Source organism: Spermophilus citellus, assembly GCF_964194105.1.
Source record: "Spermophilus citellus genome assembly, chromosome: 18".
Classification (NCBI taxonomy): Eukaryota; Metazoa; Chordata; class Mammalia; order Rodentia; family Sciuridae; genus Spermophilus; species Spermophilus citellus.
Window position 1 is genome coordinate 10,645,073 of NC_138200.1, and position 15,568 is coordinate 10,660,640.

Below are 15,568 nucleotides of genomic sequence, written 5' to 3' on the forward strand. Positions count from 1 at the left end.
TCGCTGTTTGGGACTCTCACTGGATGTAAGGCCCTCGGGCGGGGCAGCGCAGGGCCGTCCTTGGTCACCGCTGTCACTGGTACCGCCCCGCACAGCGCCGGGAACAGGGCAGGCGTTTGGGGAATGGTGGAATAAATGAATGATGGGGAAACCGAGGGCAAGCAATAGCCTATTTGGGATTCAACTCCAAGTTTCTCTGTACTGAGAGGGGGCACCTAGTTTGATTTCCCGACATCCTTCTCCACTGAGCCCTGCCCGGAGCCCGGGAATACAGGAGGCGATCAACAGGGCACCTCAGGCCCTGGAACCCGCAGACCCACGCCACTTTCCTCGCCAATCCTCCAAGGTCCTCCAGGACCATAGAGAGCTGCGCAGGGCTGCCCCTCTCTATGCTCTCCCGTGGGGAGCAGTGAGACGGACCGTGGGCCAGAGAGGCCGGAAGTGCGGCAAACTGGGGCCGCGCTGGTCGCGCTGGCGGTGGGTCGCCTCGTTCCCCCGCCGTCTTTCCCTTTGGGCTCTGGGGCGAGCAGGTGAGTAGGTCCCCGTGGTGCTGAGACCCCAGGTAGGGGCGAGAGGGGCTGGAGGTGGAGGCCGCAGGTGGTGATTGGCAGCTGCAGAGGCCAACCTTTGCAGTGTCTGCGACCCACCTAAAGGCGGCGTAGAGCGTCCAGGTGCGAGCCTTGGGTGCCGGCCCAACGGCCCGCGGAGACAGCGGGGCGGGGCGCAAGGGGCCCGGGTGGCGGGGGGCGGGGCGAAGGAGTTCTGGGACCGAAGGGGGCGGGGCGAGCAGAAGGCGGGTGGGTGGCGGCGCCCTTGGGGCGGGGCATTCTGCAACCTAGGGCTGTGGATATTTGGGACTTGACATTTTGGGACACTGGAATTTTGGGGGGTGAGGGTGGGCAGCTGTGAATGGGGGTCCCTGCTGGGAGGGTGCTAATACAGATGCCAATATCTCAGTTGCTCCTGCAGCCACATCTTCCCTTTCAGGCTCCTGATGGAACCAGGGAAGGACGAGGAGGGGGTGCCGCAGCCTGCAGGGCCACCCACAAGGAAAAAATTTGTAATCCCGCTGGACGAAGATGAGGTCCCTCCTGCAGGGGTAGGACGAGGAGATGGGGGACGCCTGGGAATGGGAGTGGTGCTGGAAGGGATCTGTGGGGCCACACTGTGGATTAGGTGTGGGGGCCTAGGTGGCCTTGGGGAAACAGCCCTTTGCCCTGGGCAAGTCTCAGTTTCCCAATCTGTAAGATGACAGAGCAGTTCTAAGAGGGGGCCACGGCGGAGGCCAATAACTGGCAGCTAGCCGGTGGCCCCTTCATGTTTTATGTAGTCCAAACCCTATTTTTGCAAGAAGAAATTTGTGGCTGATGGGCCAACCCATAAGACAGGGAGGGACCCACAGGGGTTCAGTGTTCCCTCCCTGGCCCCATGTGACCCCCTTTCCTCCCCACAGGCCAAGCCCTTGTTCAGATCCACACGGAACCTTCCTGCTGTGGAGACCTCTGCACAGGAAGCCCCTCAGACCTATGCTGAGTATGCCATCTCACGGCCCCCAGGAGGAGCTGGAGCTCCGGGCCCCACGGGGTCAGAACCCCTGGCCGGAGAGACCCCCAACCAGGCCCTGAAACCAGGAACAAAGTCCAACAGCATCATTGTGAGCCCCCGGCAGGTGAGGAGGGGGACAGATTTCTGTGGGGAAAGCCTGTGATAGGATGGCCCGGGTGGTGGCAGAGTTCTAGCTACTTTGTTTCAGTGCCTGTTCATTCATTCATTCACCAGCTCTGTGTGTTGAGGGTGGCCCAGCTCTGCTTCCTGGGGTTGTGACTGTCTATGTACAGCTCTGTTTCTGTCCCCAGGTTTGCTCATTGAGCCAGGCATGGTGGTGCACAGCCTGTAATCTCAGCAGTTTGGGAGACTGAGGCAGGAGGATCAGGAGTTCAAAGCCAGCCTCAGCAACAGTGAGGTGCTAAGCAACTCACTGAGACCAAAATACAAAAAAGGGCTGGGGATGTGGCTCAGTGGTTGAGTGCCCCTGGGTTCAATCCCTGGTAACCCCCCCCCCAAAAAAAAAAAAAAAAGTATTAAAGGAGCACAGGCCTGAATTTGAATCCCTTTTCTGCCATGCAATAGCTGTGTGACCTTGGGCGAGTGACTCCACCCATCTGGTGCCTTTAAATGGGAATAGGGCACAGAGATGGAATCCATGCACAGAGATGCACAGAAAGTTAGGAATGCTACTTTCTGCTCTGGGGATGGAGTGGTGGAAAGGGAACAGGGAAAGTCTTTGCCACTGTTAGAGCCAGTGTCCTTGGCAAGGAGAGTGGCCTGGGTACAGGTGATAACAGGACCCAAGCACAAGGGAAGGCTCAACACTTTTGCCACCAGAAAAATGACATCTGACTCACAATGAGATACTACTCCCCGCCTACCAAGAAGGCTGTCACCGAAATGATGGGCAAGCTGGGTGCCATGGTGCAGGCCTGTGATCCCAGAAACTCAGGAGATTAAGGCAGGAGGATTGCAAGTTGGAGGCCAGCTTGCAATCTTAGGGAGACCCTGTCTCAAAGAAAAAAAAAAGCTACGGATATGGCACAGGAGTTATTGCCCCTGGGTCCAATCACCAGTAACAAATGTAAGTAAATAAGTAAAAAATTAAAAGGGCTGGGATGTAGCTCAGTGGTAAAGCACCTGTGGTCCAGTCTCCATACCACACACACAAAAAAGTCAACTGCAGAGCTGTCACATGACCCAGTGATTCTGCTTCTCGGTATGTACTCGTGAGAAATGAAAACATACGTCCACACAAAAACCCAGACAAGTATTCATGGTGGTGTCGTTCACAACAGCCAACAAGGAAGCCATCCAGGTACCCTCCACCGTGCCGGGCTCTTTAGAGACAGGGTCTCGCTGAGTTGCTTTGAACTCAGCGAGATCCTCCTGCCTTAGCCTCCCCCACCACTGGGATTACAGGCATGTGCCACCATGTCATGAGCAACATGACATTTCTGATACCAGATATCGGGAGGTTTCCTGGACAACAGGCAGTTCTCACGGGGACACCAACTGGGTGTCCTATAGGTTAACTCAGTTCCACCACTACCTCCTTGGAGACAGCATCAGATCCTACAGGTGCTGGGGGGGGGGCAGGCCCCGGCCCCACCCTACCTGCCTGAGGAATAAATCAGCAGTTCCCTCGACCCCCTCCTTAGGTTCAGTTAATTTACCCAAGCAGATCACAGATCTCAGAGAAATAATTTTTGTTTACTGGTTTATTTAATTTATTTTTAAACATTTTATTAGTACCATTTCTTTTTTTTAAATTTTTTTTTTGTAATGGTAGATGGATAGAATGCCTTTATTTGTTCATTTATATGTGGTGCTGAGGATTGAACCCAGTGCCTCACACATGCCAGGCGAGTGCTCTGCCACTGAGCCACAGCCCAGCCCCAGTTTATGGGTTTCTTAATGAGGAATATGGGAGACGACCTAGGACCTAGGTGGATACCTGGATGAAGAGGTGCACGGGGCTGAGAAGGCAGGATGGGCTCGCAGCCTCCCTGTGCTCTGAACGCCACCCTCTGGGAGCCCGCAGCCATCAGGAAGCTCCCTGGACCGGTCCTTTGAAGGCCTATGGGGGCCTCACTGCACAGGCATGATGGGTGACGTCACTGGCCACTGCTGATCACCTCTGCCCTCAGCCCCTCTCCATCCCCTGAGTCGGGGTGGGGCTGAAAACCCCAGCCCTCTAGTCCCTGATTGGCTGCCTGGCCACCATCCCCCATGCTGCGGCCAGGAGGGGCCACCCAAGCACCTCACTGAAAAGAAGATGCTCCCTTTTCCCAGGAATCAGGAAGGATTTAGAGCTCCGTGTCAGATGTTATCGCTCCGGAAATTCCAAAGGTCTTAGGAGCTCGGTACAGTCAGGAATCCAGGTCAGAGACCAAATGTCAGAACAAAAGGCTCTGTCAGTGCCCTGTCTTCAAGGGCTTCAGGAGCTGCAGGGCTTCAGGGACAGAGACCACACACAGATCTCTTTTTTCCTTCCTTTTTCTCTTTCTTACTAGGAATTGAGCCCAGGGGCATTGTACCACTGAGCTCCACCTCCAGCCCTTTTTATTTTGAGACAGGGATTTGGCAAGTTGCTTGCCAGGGCTGGTCTCCAACTTGTGATCCTCCTGCCTCAGCCTCCTGAGTAGCTGGGATACAGACGTGCGCCACCCCACCTGGTCCAAGCACATATTTTTATCAGGTCACAGCATAAGACCATGTGGCCCTCATAGGCTCTTGATCTCTCCTGGTCCTTGCAGCATTCTCAACACTGAGACCTGTGCCAGGTGCCCACTCCATGAGTATGTTTTAAATGGATTAATTAGGATTAGGATTTATCTTAATCAAAGAATTTCAGTCTTGGGCTATCGCCCGTGTTCAAGGTAAAGTGTGAGGGGCGTTGGGAGACAAGGGCCTGGCACTGAGCAGTTGCCAGTCTGTGTGGAGGGTGTCAGGCCATGGGGAGGAGCTTGGGCTTCCTCCTAAGGGTACTGGGGAGCCACGGTGGGGTTTGGAGTGGGAAAAGGGGAGAGGCAGATCTGTGCTGCGCTGGTAGCCCAGCTCAGTGGTGGAGCACAGCTCAGTGGTGGAGCGCTTGCCTGGCCTGTGAGAAGCTCTGGGTTTGATCCCCAGCACCACAGGGAAAAAAAAGGGTCTCTCTGGCTGCCATTTGAAGGGTAGTCAGGAGGGGGCAACACTCACCGGAGCCCAGAAGGGGCAAGGTGGGGACCTGGGCAGAGGCTGTGCAGGAGAGGAGGAGGGACATTCATGAGGGATGTTTAGAAGGTACAGGTCCCACCTGAGTCGGGGACAGAGGAGCATCCAGGACAAGCCTCCATCTCTGCACAGTATGGCTGTCTCAGATGAGGGCAGGAGGAGGGGCAGGTGTGGACGAGGCTGAGGTGGATGTCCAAGGGCAGGTGTCCTGCAGGCCATGGGACACATGGATTGAGGCTGGAGACAGACTGTGGGCCCTTTAGTAAAGGCCACTAGCTGAGGTGCTAGCTTATAAGCCTCCTGCTCAGGAGGCTGAGGCAGGAGGATCTCAGCTTTGAGGCCAGCCTCAGAAACTTAGCAAGGACCTGTCTCAAAGTAAAAAAAGAATTTAAAAGGGGCTGGGGTGTAGCTCAGTGGTAGAGGGCTTGCCTAGTATGAGGGGGGCCCTGGTTCATGCCCAGTACTGCAAAAGAAAATAAATGAATGGGTGCAGGCAGGCCGACCTGCCCAGGCTGGGGAGGGGGAGAGTTGTGGGGTGGGGTGGGGGTGGTGGTAAAGACCCAGGTGTAAGGTGTGAGGTGGAGACAGGTGGAGGGTGGAGGAGGGGGAAGAGGTGGCGGAGGGACCCTGCCTGGCTGCTGGCCCTGGTCCAAGGTCATCCTGTGGACGGCTCCTGCTCTTCCTCCCTCCCAGAGGGGCAACCCCGTGCTGAAGTTCGTGCGCAACGTGCCCTGGGAATTTGGTGAAGTCGTCCCCGACTACGTGCTGGGCCAGAGCACCTGTGCCCTCTTCCTCAGGTGAGCTCCGGGGCTTGGGGCACCGACTGCCCTTCAGGGAGGGCTGCCCGGGAGGCCTGGAGTGTCGTGTCCTAGTATTCTGGGCCATTCCGCAGGAGACCTCTTGCTCAGTCCTGCTGGCCCTGGGCCTAGGTGTGGCCCTGTGTCGGAGGAAGGAGTCCTGGCCTGGGGGGGCCCAGAGCAGAGAGAGCGGGGCCTGGACCCCTGGTCTGAGGGAGGAAGGTCAGGGTCACTCAGGTCCCAGACATACCTGGCGAGTTGACAAGAGGTGGATTTCTCTAAGCTCTATCTCAGTTAAACAAGTTCCCCCTCCAGCCTGGGCCCCTCTGCGGATAGATAGACAGAGGAGATGAAACTCCCCGATCCTGTCCTCCCTGCAGGCTGGGAGGGTGACAGGCGCTGGGGGCGATGGCTCTAGTCTAGGTGGAGAAGCCCACTCCTATCTGTGCTCTGTGGCCATCTGGGTAGCATCCCCTGGCCCTGTGCATGAACTCTGGGGTGCCTGCCCCTGTCCTCCTGAAGCCCAGGTCTCCTCCCTGCTCAGCGAAGAAGCCAGGGGTCCAGCTGCCAGGAAGGCACAGCCAGGCCGCCGTCCTTGACGCTTGCCTTCTTTGCAAGCCACTTAACGTCGTGGGCCTTGCCCCTGGCCAGGCAGTTGGCCCATGCTGCGCTCAAGGTGGCTGGTGTCCAGGCCACGGGGCAGGGAGTGCAGAAGGGGCTTCTGGGTTCTCAGGGATACGGGCTCCAACCCACCATCTCCCCGCCCTGCCAGCCTCCGCTACCACAATCTCCACCCAGACTACATCCATGAGCGACTGCAGAGCCTGGGGAAGACCTTCGCCTTGCGCATCCTGCTGGTCCAGGTGGACGTGGTAAGCAGGGTCACATGCCTCACCCTCCCCTACTGTGAAATGGGTGGTTTTGAGCCTCGCCATTATGAAGTGGACTGTTGAATCTTTTCCAAGAAGAAAGGCACGTTAAAACCTCGGTAAGGCCGGGAGTGATGGTGTGCGCCTGTAATCCCAGCAGCTCTAGAGGCTGAGGCAGGAGGATTGCAAGTTCAAAGCCAGCCTCAGCATCATAGTGAAGCCCTAACCAACTAGTGAGACTCTTAAAATGAAAAATAAAAAGGGTTGTGGATGTGGCTCAGTGGTTAAGCGCCCCTGGGTTCAATCCCCAAGGAGCGCTCAGTGAGGAACCATTTTTCATATCTGAGATTGACGCAGGTTACTAACACCCTGCAGAGAGGTGGGACCATAGATGATCTGTCTCCTTCACACCCCATCAGCCAGTCCCAGACCTCTGCCTCCTAAATATCTCAAGTCTACTTGGTCCTCTGTCCCTGCAGCCCTTATCCCAATCTAGCCCCTGGTTCCTGCCTGGGTCCCTGTCCCTGCCTCCTTCCTGGTTTTATGGCCTCAGTCTTGACCCTTCCTGTCCTTACAGTGGCCAGAGAGGTCTTCCTAAAGAATACACCCCAGGTCAACACTCCCTCCCTCCCTGCACTCTCCCCCGTAGCCCTGAGGCCTTGCACCACCCGTGGTCCCCAGCCCTCCAGGCTCACCTGCAAGCTGCCCTTCGCCACCTCCTCCTCAGTCCACCCCGAACAGAGGGCATCTGAGTTCTCCCACCCTCTCCCCTCCTTCCTGTGCCTGGAATTCCCATCCTGCCGTCTGTGCTTCCTCTTCCCCCGTCCTCCTCCTCCAGGAAGCCACCCGTGACCACTCCAGGTCCTCATTCTCTGGGGACAGGTCTGTTCCCCTCATTAGACTAGGAGTCCAGGAGGGCGGAGCCCTATGTGTGAGTCGCTGCTGGGTCCTAGTGCTGCCCAGCATGGGCCAGCACCCTGTGGGGACTCAGAGGGTGAGTGAAAGGCTCTCCCACCTTGAGCTCTGTGTGTCCAGACGGGAAGTCCCGCTTTCTGCCAGCTCCCTAATTCTGACTTTCTTCTCCGCCAGAAAGATCCCCAGCAGGCCCTCAAGGAACTGGCCAAGATGTGCATCTTGGCCGACTGCACTCTGATCCTGGCCTGGAGGTGAGACTGGGCCCCGCTCCCCTCCCCCACCTCCCTGCCACTCAGCCTTCCCTCCTTGTCCCTGGACACCCTGTGTGAGCCTGGTCCAGGCACTGCCTCCCTCTGGGCCTCGGTATCCTCAGCTGTGCACTGAGGTCCTCACTTCTCTCTTGGGGAGGTGCGGTCGCAGCCTGATGTGGGTCCCATGCTCGGGATAGCGTTAGGCATTTCTGAGTTAGACATGAAATCTGGCCTGGGCACCTAAAGACCATTTACATTAGCTTTCCAATGGGAAAATGGATCCCTTCCTCACACCATAAGTAGAATTAAACCCTAATGAGTTTTATAGCTCTTTTTCTATGTGTGGCGTTGAGGATGGAACCAGGGTCTCATGCATGCATACGAGTCACTCCTTCCAACCCTGTAGCTTTAAACTCAAAAAGAAAAACTACAATAAAAATTTTATGATTCTTTTTTTTTTTTTGGTACTGGGGATTGATCCCAGCAGCACTTAACCACTGAGCCCCAGTCCTGTTTTATTTAGACAGAGTCTCACTGAGTTGCTTAGGGCTTCACTAAGTTGCTAAGGCTGCCCTTGGACTTTCATCCTCCTGCCTCATACAGGCATGTGCCGCTATGTGATGAATTTGTGATAGCCCAGGAGCCACTGTGAAGTCCCTAGTCTACCTCAGGGTTTGTTCTTTTCTTGTGCATTCTGTGGGATTAGACAAAGTTTTTTCATCCTGTTAAACCTACAGAATTTCCCATAAGAGAATGTCCCCAAATTGGAGCCTTTTGGATTCCAGTGAAAGCACTGAGTGAATTGTCCAAAGCATTTCTTGGGGGACTTGCAGAGTGGCCTGCAGCAGGCCCTGGAGATGGACGTTGACAGCCAGAGGCTCTGGGTGGGGGAGTGTGTCTGCAGCCAGGGCTCAGGGCTGCCCTGATGAAGGCCTGAGGCTCTGGCTCAGGTAGGGGCCAGTTTCTTTCAGTGTTTTTGAGGCAACAACATCAACACCCTTATCTGCACCTGGGAATGTTCCAGGCCTTCTGCTGTCAGGTCACAGAGGTCAAGGCTTTCTGTGATCTTTGGTCAGGACACAGCAGGATGGAGGGTGATTTGAGCCTCCGTGTCCTTCCTGGGTGCATCATTAGATGGCCTCACTGCCCTAGAACGCCTGTGTCCACCTGTCCATCCCTCCCTTCCCCCACCCACCCCTGGCATTCGTGGATCTTGTTACAGTCTGTTGGCCTAGTGCCTGTGGCTGGGCTCCTGTGGCCTCTGTAGCCTTCCTTCCCTCAGTGACACCTGTGGCTCCTTCATGTCTTGCTGGTGTTTTCAGCTCCCTTCTTTCTGTTTCTGTTTTTGCTGTGCTGGAGAGAACCAGCGGCTCCTGTGGCCAGGCGCTGCTCCACCTGCCTTCCCATCCTTCCCCTCTGGATTACTTTATACAATGTAAATGCTGTGTAAATAGTTGTTTACATAAAATCCTATCGTTTAGGGATTATGGCAAGGACAAAAGAGTCGCACATGCTGGGTACAGAGGCCCAGCTGCGCAGAGCACATCCCAGGGAACTGTGGTGGCTCCTGAGGCCACTGCACTACTACTCACTGCTAAGTTTCAAAGGGCGGAAAAAAAAAAAAAGGCCAGCCTTTCCTGGTGCTCAGAGCCCTGAGTTACTGTGCCCTGCCCACGGGAACCTTTTTATCAATTTCCAAAGCAGTGTTTCAGGCTGGGCTGCAGCCCCGGTGCAGAGCCCTCTCCCAGCCTGAGGGAGTCTGGATTCTGTCTCCAGCGCCAGAAAAGCAAACAAAGCTCTTCAAAAGCTCATTTTCCTCTGTGTCAGGAAGCTGAATGTTTAGTAGGCTGTCTTTATGCTGCACTTGAGAAAATAAACTCAGTTTCCTGATTCCCTCCCTCTCATGCCCAGCAAAAGGCACAGAGCAGAATGCCAGCCTTCCTTCCAAAAGACTAATATTTCTTTTTCTTTTTTTTTTTTTGCACTGGAGACTGAACCCAGGGGCACTTCATTATTTCACTTCACCACTGAGCCACATCCCCAGCCTTTTTATGTTTTTATTTTGAGACAGAGTCTTGCTAAGTTGCTGAGGCTGGGATCGAACTTGCTATCCTCCTGCCTCAGCCTCCTGAGCCACTGGGAGTAAAGGCGTGCACCACTGCACCCAGTAAGAGCAAACATTTCTTTTCTTTTTTTTTTCAAATATATTTTTTAGTTGTAGTTGGACACAATACCTTTATTTTATTTATTTTTATGTGGCGCTGAGGATTGAACCCAGTGTCTCTCACATGCTAGGCAAATGCTCTACCGCTGAGCCCCAACCCCAGCCAACATTTCTTAAACAGGCTTCTAAGAGCCAGGCCCTGATGGTGGACATGGCAGTGACTTCTTTTATCATTACAGTCTGACTATCACTCAACTTTACAGATGAGGAAACAGAGGTCCACAGAAGTAAAATCACTGGCCTAAGGTCACCCAGGTTGGAAGTGAGGCCTGAGCCCAGCCTGAGCCCCAGCCTGTTGGGCTTCCAGGCTCTAGCCCTGAGCCAGAGGAGAACCACAGAGATCCCCAGATCCAGCAGGGATTCTGGCCAGGGCCATGGGGGAGCTGAGAAGTTCCATTTTTGTATATGTTAGCGTTTGGAATTTACAGCATTAGCAATCACGACTGTGAAATGGAGCCCATCTAGAACATGATGGCCCTCACTTGGCTGATGTGTGTCCTGTCACCTCAGCCCCGAGGAGGCCGGGCGCTACCTGGAGACCTACAAAGCCTACGAGCAGAAGCCTGCGGACCTTCTGATGGAGAAGCTGGAACAGAACTTTGTGTCTCGGGTGAGGCCTCCCTCCCTCCCTCCAGGCACCTCCCATGCCTGCCTGGGTCTCCCTGCAGCTCCTGGGTGGCCAAACTTAGTTCTGGTCCCAAGGCGAGTCCACCTGGGCTCTCCCTCCCTGCCCTGTCCCCCTCTGCCTTCCCACTCAACAGCTCCCAGCGTGGTCTTCTAAGCATAACACTGACCCTGATCTCCCCAGCTCCCAACCCTGCCCTGGCTCCCAGTGCCCTGAGGGAAAGCCCGGCCTTGCAGTGCTGCGCAGGACCTGCGTCCTCCCGGGCCTTCCTCATCTCTGAGCTTCCGTGTTGTTCCCTCCACCCAGTAACCTGCCTCATGCCGTCGGGCATCCCAGCTCTGATGTTCCCCTCCAGGAAGTCCTCCCCAACCCCAGCCAGCAGAGGTTCTCCCTGTGCTCCCCTGTCCCAGGCCTGCCCCCATCTCCCCACTGGACTTCAGCACAGGAGGGCAGGGCTGGAGGTGACTCCAAGCCTGTCCTGTCCCCAGCACCCCCAGCGCTCAGTAGGCACTCAGGGAGTATTTGCTTGGTGGACTATCAACTCTGGGCTCCAGTGAGGGACCCTGCCACTGGTGCCTTCCCTGGAGGTCCTCCTAGGAAGAAGTGACAGCAGGAGGGCCTGGGTCAGTGGATCCTGCTGGCCACAGCTCCTGCATCCCAGCCTCCTCCTCCAAGCCTGCACAGCAGTTCCGAACCCATCTCCTGAGGCAGGGAGGAAGTGACTTCCCCAGGTCCCACAGCTAGGGACTGGCAGGGCTGGGGTCTGAACCAGGGCAGCAGCCAGTACACCCAGGCACCCGGCCGTCACGGTGCTGGGGCAGGGCAGCATCTAAGCTGCACCCCAGTCCATGTCCAGACACCCGAGTCTTCTGGGTATTCCTGGGAACCTAATTTGCCCAAAAATGGAGGCCAGAGCGGTCAGCTCCCTTACCCTGGCTCATGAAGGGACAGGTGGTGGTGGACTGGTTTTGTACCCTGGGCCCCCGCTCACCCCAGTGCCTGCAGTCTTCCCTGGGTGGAACCAACTCCTTCAGATATTGATCTCACGTGTCCCACACCCTTGGCTAGTTGGGATCACTCTGATATGGCCTTTTAATCAGTCCTCCCCCAGAAAAAAATAAAACATTTACTGAGAGCCTCTTGCACTGTAGGCAGTCTGGGGACCCCGCAGTGGCCCAGCCCTGCCCTCCGAGCTCTGTCTTACTGGGCTTTCTGCTGCTTCCTTCCAGGTCACTGAATGTCTGACCACTGTGAAGTCAGTCAATAAGACGGACAGTCAGACCCTCTTGGCCACTTTTGGAGTAAGGACCAGCTGCCCTGCTCTGCCAGGCGCTTCCCCTCCTTCCCTTTCCTAAGAAGCCCACACCCTCCTGCATCCCAGTCCCCTGCATTCCTCGCGTCCCCCCAGGAGCACCCAAGGCCCTTCACCAGCTGGGCCCGGGTGGGGTCCAGTGTTCACCTGCCCTGACCCTTTGCCTCCACCCTCCCAGTCCCTGGAACAGCTCATGTCTGCATCACGGGAAGACCTGGCCTTGTGTCCGGGCCTGGGCCCCCAGAAGGTAAGAGTGCTGGGAAGGGACTTGAGGGGAGGGACCCCCACCAACCAGACTTCGGATCCCAGCGTTCAAAAGTCTCCAGAGGCCCAGCAACCATCTGCCTGTATTTATTTTTATTTTTTAAGTTGTAGATAGACAGAGTACCTTTATTTATTTATTTATTTTCATGTGGTCCTGAGGATGGAACCCAGGGCCCCACACATGGTAGGCAAGCGCTCTACCGCCGAGCCCCAGCCCCACCTGCCTGTGTTGCAGATGTCGGGACCTGTCCAAGGGGGTGGGGACTAGCTGAGCCTCGCACAGTCTAGGGGACAATCCAGATGGGCTGCTTCCCTCCCATCTCCCCGACCCTGCAGGCTGGGAGAAAAAGCTAACACCTCACTCCATAGGCCTCTTTAATGAGTGGTTCCTTTCGCTCCCCACCCCAGGCCCGCAGGCTGTTCGACGTCCTACACGAGCCCTTCCTCAAAGTGCCCCGATGAACAGCTGCCACCTCCAGCGTGACAATAAAGCATTCTCTGGGGCCAGGCTCCTGCTGGGTTGCTGGGGCAGGTTCTGGGTTCGTCGCTGTGCTCACCTTCTGATGCCCTGGGTGGTTTTGGTTCCTCAGTTTCCCTGGGGGAGGGCTACAGGCTCCTGCTGAGGCTTCCTCTTGTGCTTCTTCTTTTTTTCTGGTCCTTCGGGAGCCGCCTCCCTGGGCTCCAGATTCAGCAGTGGCCCTGGAATCTCCTCCGGGGGCACCCCCTCTGGCACCTCGCCGCCTTCCTGACCCCGCGGTTTCTTCCTGGTCAGTCCTGGTGCTGCGCTGACCTCAGGCTGCCCTGTCCCCCATGGTGGCTCAGTCATCTCGGTCTCTGGCTCTGTCATTTTGTGCTCCTTTTCTCTCTTCTTCTTTTTGGTAGATACTGGAGCTACTTGAGGCTCAAGGTCACCTGGCAGCTCAGACTCTGCCACCTCTGTCGCCGGCTCCAGCATCACACTTTGCCACTTTTCTTTCTTCTTCCTCTTCTTGGAGGACACCAGAGCTGCCTCGGCCTGAGGCCTGTCGTCACCTGGCAGCTCGGGCTCTGCTTTCTGGGGACAGAGCACCAGAGGTGGCCTCTCTGGCTCCCCAGCCTCAGCCCCCGGCTCCGCCCCTGCACTCTGCCTCTTTTCTTTCTTCTTCTTTTTGGGGGGTAGTGGGACGGCTTCCTCCTGCAGCTCCACCTTCACCTGTGGCTGAGGTTCGGCCACCGTCCCCTCCACCAGCTCCACTCCTGCCTCTTTTTTCCTCTTCCTCTTCCTGCCCGGGGAAGGGGCTGCCTCTTCAGGAGGCTCTGTTTTCACCGCCAGCTCTGGCTCGGCCATCTGTCCTTCTGGTTCTGGCACCCCGACCTGTGGGTCAACTGCTTCGGCCCCTTTGGGCTTCTTCCTCTTCTTCGTGGTGGGTGGGACTAGGACTTCCAGAGGCCCCAGCAGCTCAGCTGTGGGCTCTGTCATTGCAGGCTCCGCTACCTCTGTTGGCAGGTTTTTCTTCTTCTTCTTCCCAACATCTACTTTGAGGGACCCCAGAGTTGTGTCCACCTCCAGGGCCTCATACCCATTCACTGCCTCCTGGGAGGCCTCAGCCTCTGGCATCTGCTGCTTCTTCTTCCTCTTCCCCAATACAGGTGGCTTCAGTGCCAGAGTTGACCCAGGCCCTGTGACTGGTGGTTGCCCCCCAAAGGCACAGAATCGAGGCCTCAGGCCAGGGGGGATCTGTGGTGGGGGGTTCATTGGGATGGGCTGCAGAGGGGTCCCTGATAGGGATTTTGGGGGACTCTCAAAGATCCTTAGGCTGCCCTGGGGGGTCGGGGCACAAGTAAGTCCACCGCCTGCATGGGCTGAAGGAGCCAGCAGGGTAGCTTCTCCTGCCCGGGGTCCGCTGCTGCTGAGGACCTGATAGCGCAGCCGCTGTCCTGCCAACTTGCCCTTCACTGTCTGGGAGCCAGAGAGAGGCACCAGCCGCCCGTTGAGGCTGAGGGGAGAAAGGGAGGGGAGAACCTTGGTCAGATCTGTTTGTAAGTCACTGGATTCCTCAGAAATGCCTCTCCAAATACCCTCCAAGTGCAGCCTCTGGAGTGGGGAGTCTTCCCGGGAGGTGGGTGGGACCACTCACCATTCTGGAGCAAAGTTTGCAGGGGCCTGGATAAGCCACAGCTGGGTATCTGGGCCAGACAGCTCCTCCAGGGAGAAACGGGGTTCTGAGGCTGGGGGTATCGCTGTGTAATCGGGGGGACAAGAGAACCGAGCAGCACCTGCGGGAAGAGAGGAAACGGGGATCTATTGATATCCATTCCTGAAGGGCGCTCACCAATCCATTAGTCCCAACCTCCCGAGTGTCCCATTCCCCTCCCCGTCAATCCCGTGCCCACCTCTTCTCCAGGGGCGTCCCCACACCACCCCTGGGGGCGCCCTTCTTTCCACAGGTATCCCCCCAGTATTCGCCGTCCACATGCCGGCGCCCTCGTTGGAAAGTACGCTCTCCCCGTCTCCGGGATGCCCCGTTTTTCGCCAGAACTTTCCCGGGCAACCCTTTCTCCCTGCCCCCAGCCCCGGTCCACACGCCCGCTCACCGGCGGACGGGGTCGCCGCCATCCCGAGCCCCCGGCTGAGCGCAGACCCAGCAGCCGGCTTTGAGCGAACCCCGCCGCCGACCACGTGGCTCGAAGTGGGCGGGGCCTCTTCCCGAAACGCCCAAGTGGCGTGGGAGCGCGGGGGTGTCGCTCGGCACCCGTTTGCTCCGTTGGGCAGAAATGAGGGACGTTTCCACGTGTACAGAGCGGACCAGCAAGGAATGACTATATTACCAAAATCTCCAGAAAGAAGGCGGTTCATTGGGCCGCGGGAGTCAGAGCCGCGCCCAGTCTCGGCCAACCTCCCCCACACTATCTCAGATATGAGTTATTCCGACACGGCCTTAAAGGGGCAGTCGCAGAGACAGGCTCTAACTCTTAAAGAGACAGGAAGATCGATTGGACTGAGATTCCTAAAAGAAGCAGGTAAGGATCCTGCGTGGCAGAACTGTGCTTGTAGCGTTAGAATCTCCTCTGGAGAAGCTTGGATGCCTTGGAAATTTAGGAATTAAGAGAGAATTCGAAAAATGAAAGAATGGGGTAATTTTCCCAGCAGGGCTTTAAGTAACAGCTAGGGGGCGGGGCTTCTGGATTCTGGGGTAGCGGGAAACACAAGAGGAGGAGTCTGAGGGTCTGGGGGCGGAGCCTGTGAAGCGGGACTCCTGTGGAACTGGAACTGTGCGGGCGAAGGGGCGGGGTTCGTGGATCAAAGCAGATTCGTAAATGCTCTAGGGGATCAAGTCTAGTGCTTGAGAAATATCCCCTATGGCTTTGAGTAAGGGTGAGGGGACAGAAGTTCTCATTGTCGACCCCTCCCTGCCCCGAGGCGCCTATAAACAGCCGCACGTGGGTGCGGATTTGGGGGACGTGCCCACGCCCCTTCCCACCAGAACTGCACTGCGTGGGGCGGCGGGTGGAGCTGCGGGACAGTGGCTAGACAGGGTGACCCGACTGCATTCCTGGCCAGTGTGTC

At 56.6% G+C, this 15,568-nt stretch overlaps 2 protein-coding genes across 3 annotated transcripts; one reads left to right on the forward strand and one right to left on the reverse strand.

The window, feature by feature from the left end:
• Positions 1-379: 379 nt before the first annotated feature.
• Positions 380-12,524, forward strand: ERCC1 (ERCC excision repair 1, endonuclease non-catalytic subunit). 2 transcript variants are annotated; one of them, XM_081273480.1, is made up of 10 exons: positions 380-530; positions 988-1,099; positions 1,454-1,669; positions 5,458-5,561; positions 6,334-6,433; positions 7,520-7,596; positions 10,331-10,430; positions 11,675-11,746; positions 11,936-12,004; positions 12,430-12,524. In XM_081273480.1, the coding sequence occupies exons 2-10, from the start codon at positions 995-997 to the stop codon at positions 12,481-12,483; spliced, it is 897 nt and encodes a 298-aa protein (XP_081129606.1). In that variant the 5' UTR covers positions 380-530; positions 988-994; the 3' UTR covers positions 12,484-12,524. The 2 variants fall into 2 exon arrangements, with proteins under 2 accessions (XP_081129606.1, XP_081129605.1); XM_081273479.1 differs by having other exon boundaries at positions 408-530; positions 958-1,099.
• On the reverse strand, positions 12,143-14,751 carry POLR1G (RNA polymerase I subunit G). The gene is made up of 3 exons (XM_081273464.1): positions 14,596-14,751; positions 14,139-14,277; positions 12,143-13,997 (listed from the first exon to the last, which is right to left on the reverse strand). The coding sequence occupies exons 1-3, from the start codon at positions 14,615-14,617 to the stop codon at positions 12,608-12,610; spliced, it is 1,551 nt and encodes a 516-aa protein (XP_081129590.1). The 5' UTR covers positions 14,618-14,751; the 3' UTR covers positions 12,143-12,607.
• Positions 14,752-15,568: the final 817 nt, after the last annotated feature.